General features: G+C 44.4%; 1 protein-coding gene across 1 annotated transcript in view; it reads right to left on the reverse strand.

Moving 5' to 3' along the window:
* Window positions 1-1,116: 1,116 nt before the first annotated feature.
* AQP1 (aquaporin 1 (Colton blood group)) overlaps window positions 1,117-6,280 on the reverse strand; it is an 11,050-nt gene continuing 5,886 nt past the window's right edge. The window contains exons 3-4 of the mRNA XM_029283426.1: window positions 2,980-3,060; window positions 1,117-1,296 (exon numbers count right to left, since the gene is read on the reverse strand). Of these exons, the coding sequence (XP_029139259.1) occupies window positions 1,123-1,296; window positions 2,980-3,060 (255 nt within the window). The 3' untranslated portion in view covers window positions 1,117-1,122. The remainder of the gene's footprint in view (window positions 1,297-2,979; window positions 3,061-6,280) is intronic.

The following is a 6,280-nucleotide window of genomic DNA, read 5'->3' on the forward strand; positions in this document are numbered from 1 at the left end:
CCCCATGGCAAGAAATTTTCTAAAGATAAGAGACCTTCAACAAGAGGACAGGATGCCTTGGGTGATGATGGACATCTTGAGGTGCTTTAGCAGAAAAAGGCATCTGTCTGGAACGCTATAGTAGTGCTTCCTGCATTGGGCAGTGGGTTGGACTAGATCAGGGGTAGGCAACCTTGGCTCTTTTATGACTCGTGGACTTCAACTCCCAGAATTCCTAGCTCAGGGATTCTGGGAGTTGAAGTCCACGAATCATAAAAGAACCAAGGTTGCCTACCCCCGGACTAGATGATCTTAGGGTCCCATCTAATATTCAATGATTCTGGAAGTGGTAACTACACCATCATCTTGGAGAAGGCCTACCAAATGTATGTCTGTTTTTGTCAACCTTGGTGACTTTAAGATGGATGGACTTCAACTCCCAGAATTCCCCAGCCCTGTGCTTTAACAGGTATGGACTTCAACTCTCAGCGGCAGAATTCTGGGAGTTGAAGTCCCCCCAGCTTACAGTGGGCAAAGCTCAGAAACATGTCTCTATGTTGCTTTTATAAGTCAACACTGATTTGAGGATATAGAATCACAATATATCTATACAAAGTGTGTGTGTGTGTTTATTTGTTTATGTGTGCATTCTATTCCCTAGCAATAGGAAAAAATATTTATTTTCCTAATATCTCCGAATGGCCCAGATGCTCTAGAAAACTCTACTAAATTTATTTTTCCCACTGATTTTCTCACTTCTAAAAACTAATATCAAGGCATTGCCCTTCCTTGACTGTTTTTTTTTCTCCCTGGATAACATTTTTCCATATTTCTTCCCTGCTGCAGGCAGACTCTTGCTATCACTCTGGGCTGAAATAATACAAAAATAATCTATTTTTCAAGGCACCTGTCCCCTTCGGCTCCAGAACAGAAATATGAGGCTCCAGAAATTCTCCCAAGATGCTCCCCTCCCAATCCAGAAATTTGGAGAGGAAAAAAAAACATAGCGACTTATAAAAACATTTGGAAAAATGGCAGGTCATTTTAGAAAGAGTCTATAATACTGATCGGACAGAGGCAAGTGTAAAAAAAGAGCACATTTTTAGAAATGGGTGCCGTGTTTTTCCGAGCTTTCTCTTCCTTTTATTTCGGTTTCATCTCTACTCGCGAGTCATCGGCGTCGAGGTCATACTCTTCCGTGTTGCCGGTGGTCCAAACCTTCATGCGTTCTGTGATCTCGCTGCTTCGGGGTGCCAGGATGAAGTCGTAGATGAGAGCCGCACTGACACCCCCCAATAAGGGGCCAACCCAGAAGACCTGAAATTCAACACAAAGAGGGTGCTGTTCAATACAGCTGTGCTTGTCCCATGGTTGGCAGAGCTGCCAAGCCGTCAATCAATCACTGTCCTGTAGGTTCCCTCAATGCACGTTGAACTGTGGGGTCCTTGGTGCTCTCTGAGCTTGGGGGCTTGGGGTATTTTCTTGCAGGCATTTCGTGACCCAACGTGTTAATGTCATCAATGCTACAAGGGAAGGGGTTTTTCAGAAAGAAGGAGCAGGAGGACTGTGGGGTTCTTGGTGCTCTCTGAGCTTGGTTGTTTCCTGAAGATATTTACTGACCCAACTAGGTAACTTCATTAGTCCTAGAAGGGAGTTTGATTCTAGCTTCTAGCACTGATGATGGTACCAAGTTGGGTCACAAAATGTCTTCAAGAAAAGAACCAAACTCAGAGAGCATCAAGGATGTCACAATTTTCTTCTCCTCCTCCTCCTCTTTGCAAATCCTACCCCAGTGGTGGCGAACCTTTTAGAGACCAAGTGCCCAAACCGCAACCCAAAACCCACTTATGCATCACCCGGTGTCAGGTGGGTGTGGCCACCGAGTGGGCATGGCCACTGAGCTGTCGGCTCGTGTTTACTCGCTCGCTCGCTGTCCACTCCGACTTGTGCTCGCTCTCTCACTGTCTGCAGCAAATGCTGCTTCCGCCAAAAGATGCTCTTTTTGTAGCCTCTCGCCTATTCCCAGACTGCGCATGCATGGAGAGCTGTCCATGCGCGGAGAGGAGGAGGGAACAGCTTGGTCCAGCAATGGCTCGCGTGCCACCAGAAACGGCTCCGTGTGCCACCTGTGGCACGCGTGCCATAGGTTCGCCACCACGGTCCTATTCACTTCTAACCAGTGCTTTTTTTCCTAAAAAAAAAAAGAAGGTGCTAGAACTCATACACGTCATACAACCCGCCTTGCCTACCCTACAAGGTTACATCCAAAAGCCCTGCTTCTAACAGTGATAATGTTACCTAGTTGGATCATGAAACATCTGCAAGAAAACCAAGAAGCTTAGAGATCACCAATGACCCCACAGTCCTCCTCCTCCTCCTCCTCCTCCTCCTTTTCCTCATCCTCCTCATCTCTGCAAACCCCACTTCCTCCAAGCACTGATGATGTCACCTAGTTGGGTCATGAAACATCTGCAGGAAAACCATTAGGGAACCTGCAAAATGACTACACAGATAGTCCTCGGCTTACAACCGTTCATTTAGCGACCTTTTGAAGTCACAATGGCACTGGAAATAAGGGACTGAGGACTGGTCCTCACACTTACGACCATTGCACCATGGTCACCCAATCAAGGTCCAACGTTCGGCAACCGATATGTCACGTGCTTTAGAAACAGAAAGAAACAGCAGACGGGCTTCTCCCCTGAAGATTGGGGTGATGGTTGCCAGCAATGGTTGTATATTTGTCTGTGTGTGTGTGTGTGTATGTGTGTAAAATGACATCACCCCAAATATTTGACGATTCCTTCTGCTTCTAACGTGCTTCTCTCTTTGTTTTCCTTAGCTTTTTTTTGACATTTCTCCTCTTTATATCTTGAAGTCACCCCGAGCAGCTCAAATGTAATTTTCCACAAACTTCTTTGATCGAACCGCAGGATTCCCAGTTTAGCCCTTACGTGAGGCCCGTGGCTGCCTGCCTTGGGATTCTGATCAGAAACCTACCCAGTGGTCGACAAAGTTAGTGGTCACCAACGCTGATCCGAACGAACGTGCAGGGTTGATGCCGCAACCGGTGTAATCAATCTGTGAGAAGCAAAGAAGAGGGAAGTTTTGTTAGCAGGAGCTGTGCTTGCAGATCAGAGCTACTCATTTCACCAAGAATTGCCCAGGGACTCTCATGCGAGGCAGGAGAGCTGAGTTTCCGAGTTTCAAAGATCACAGGTAGCTCAAGGGCACGGTTGATGGATGCACTGTTCCAAGGGTGGCCTGAGTTGGTAACACAACACTTGGAATACGACATCCTGTTTTGACCACCACGATGTAAAAAAGATGTTGAGACTCTAGAAAGAGTCCAGAAAAGAGCAACAAAGACGATCAGGGGACTGGAGGCTAAAACATATAAGGAACGGTTCCTGGAATTGGGTATGTCTAGGTCAGGGGTAGGCCATCTTGGCTCTTTTATAACTCATGGACTTCAACTCCCAGAATTCCTGAGCCAGTATGGCTCAGCCTGGAAACCTCTCCAATTCTCCTCAGCATGGCTGGCTCAGGAATTCTGGAAGTTGAAGTCCACGAGTCATAAAAGAGCCAAGGTGGCCTACCCCTGGTCTAGTTTAGTGAAAAGAAGAAATAGGGGTGACATGATAGCTGTCTTCCAATATTCAGAGGCTGCCCCAATCACTGGGAGATCGAGAGTTCTAGTCCTGCCTTACGCATGAAAGCCAACTGAGTGATATGAACCAGCCCTTCTCTCGTAGTTCAACCTACCTCACAGGATAATAATAATAATAATAATAATAATAATAATAATAATAATAATAATAATAATAATAATAATAATAATAACAACAATAATAATAACAACAACAACAACAATAATGTTGGAAGGGACATTGGAGGTCATCTAGTCCAACCCCCTTGTTTTTGTTGTGATGAAAATAGGAGGACAGATATTAGATATGTTTGCTGCCTTGAGTTAGTTACAAAATAAAAGGCAGAATAAAAATAAATAATATCTATCTATCTATCTATCTATCTATCTATCTATCTCTTTCTATCTATCATTTATGTATATGGACCGTTTGTACAGTTGTGTGTATGTGTGTGTATCTTTGGAAGTGGGGGTGTATTTTACAGAGATGGGGCTACTTAATGAAATGGATTACATACACATAGCTCAATTTATGGAAAACAAGATAGGGCGAACCATGATTGATTGATTGACTACCTTAATTCATATGCAGCGTCTGAAATGCATCAGGAAGAAAATGAGTAGATGATTTTGTTTTGTTTTGTTTTCTTTGCGGCAAAGAAAAATAATAATCTTTTTTTATGCCTCGCAGGACATTTCATCTACAGAAGAATTAGAATGGTGGGTGGATTCTGCCCAGATCAGCGAAACACGTGTGTTCTGTTGGCATGTCCATGGTGGAACTATTCCATGGTCATATTGGAGCAGAGGTCACCAAACTTTCCGTTGCTAAGCGAGACAGCTGCTGAGTTTTCCTCCATTTTACGACTTTTCTTGGTGCAGTTGTTAAGTGAAGCATATGGGCACTAAGTGAATCCGGCTTCCCCATTAACTTTGCTTATCAGAAGGTCGCAAAAGGGGATTACATGACCTCAGATCATAAATATCATAATACAGGTAGTCCTCGACTTACGACCACAATTGACCCCAACATTTATGTTGCCAAGTGAAACAGTTGTTAAGTGAATTTTTCATGCAGCCAAACACTTCTAGGTAGATTAGGGGCCCTGACCAGCGTGCTTGTCCCGTCAATTCCAAATATTTTTCCCTTTCGCGGACACCCTGAAATGCATCCGAAATTGAATCACATTTAACTTTTTTTCTTGAACCCTTTCACCAATTTTATTTTGTGTTTTAACGTGAGCACCTCCACCACAATCTTCAGCATCAGATGCTTCCTTCAGGCCTGCAGATCATTTGCTTCCTGGGTGAGTTCTTTAAAGAACATCCTACAGTCCAGGCAATAGTTTATTTAGTGAACGTTTCGAAGTTACAACGGCATGAAAAAGGTGACTTATGACCTTTTCCACACTTATGACCGTTGCAGCATCTCCACGGTCACGTGATCAAAATTCAGATGTTTGGCAACTGGCTCATATTTACGACGGTCACAGTGTCCTGGGTTCACGTGATCCCTTTTTGCAACTTCTGACAAGCAAAATCAATGGGGAAGCCAGATTCATTTAACAACCCTTTGACTAACTTAATAAATGCAGTGATTCACTTAACAATGGTAGCAAGAAAGGTCGTAAAATGGGGCAAAATTCACTCACAACTGTCGTGCTTAGCAATAGAAATTTAGAGCTTAGGAGTATCTAAGTGGATGAAAAATACTCCTTTGCCAATCTATTCTTTCTCCAGACCAGGCCGATCCAGCTGTTTTGGGGTGGTCCGGCATTTTTAAAAAAGCAAATCTTCTAGAACAGGAAGCTGAGTCAACTTGGCACGGTCCAAGTCCCTCAGTTGTGGTCTGGAAAAAGGATGGAAACTTCTGGAGTCCCCTGGAATAGTCTATTCCAAAAATAGAATTTTTCAAAGATCTACCCGAAGGCAGAATATGGTCTACAATTGAGGTGAACAAGACTAACCCAAGATACTTTCCTATCTTTGAAAAAGCCAACATTGGATGGTGTCTGCTCTCCATTCCAGGAACAAAGATGCCTTAGCAGTTGAAGGTTTGTGGGAATCTTGACAACACGAGAACTTGTCTCAGAGTACAAAAAGTTCTAGGGACAAGTTTCTTTATCTAAACCAGGGGTCTTCAAACTTGGCCTTTTTATGACTTGTGGACTTCAACTCCCAGAATTCCTCAGCCAGGCACGCTGGCTGAAGAATTCTGGGAGTTGAAGTCCACAAGCAGGGCTCTTCAAACTTGGCCCTTTTATGACTTTTAGACTTCACCCTCCCAGAATTCCTCAGCCAGGCACTCTGGCTGAGGAATTCTGGGAGTTGAAGTCCACAAGTCTCATAAAAGGGCCAAGTTTGAAGACCCCTGATTTAAACTTATATCCGCCTCTACAGATACAATTGGGTGTCTTAAATGATATATGATACACCTTCTCCATTATCTAAATCAGTGGTTCTCAACCTGTGGGTCGGGACCCCATTTGGGGTCGATCGACCATTTCATGGGGGTCGCCAAGCAAGGCTGTCCGCCATTTTTTTTGTCCGCCATTTTTTTCCCCTTTTCCGGCAGGTGCCTTACCTCCCTTGGGCTGGGCCAGCTGGTGGTCGGCCTGCTCCGTCTCTGCCGCTTGCCAGCTACGCCTCGGC

This window comes from Protobothrops mucrosquamatus, unplaced genomic scaffold, assembly GCF_001527695.2.
Source record: "Protobothrops mucrosquamatus isolate PMUCROS unplaced genomic scaffold, P.Mucros_1.0 scaffold81, whole genome shotgun sequence".
NCBI classification, from domain to species: domain Eukaryota; kingdom Metazoa; phylum Chordata; class Lepidosauria; order Squamata; family Viperidae; genus Protobothrops; species Protobothrops mucrosquamatus.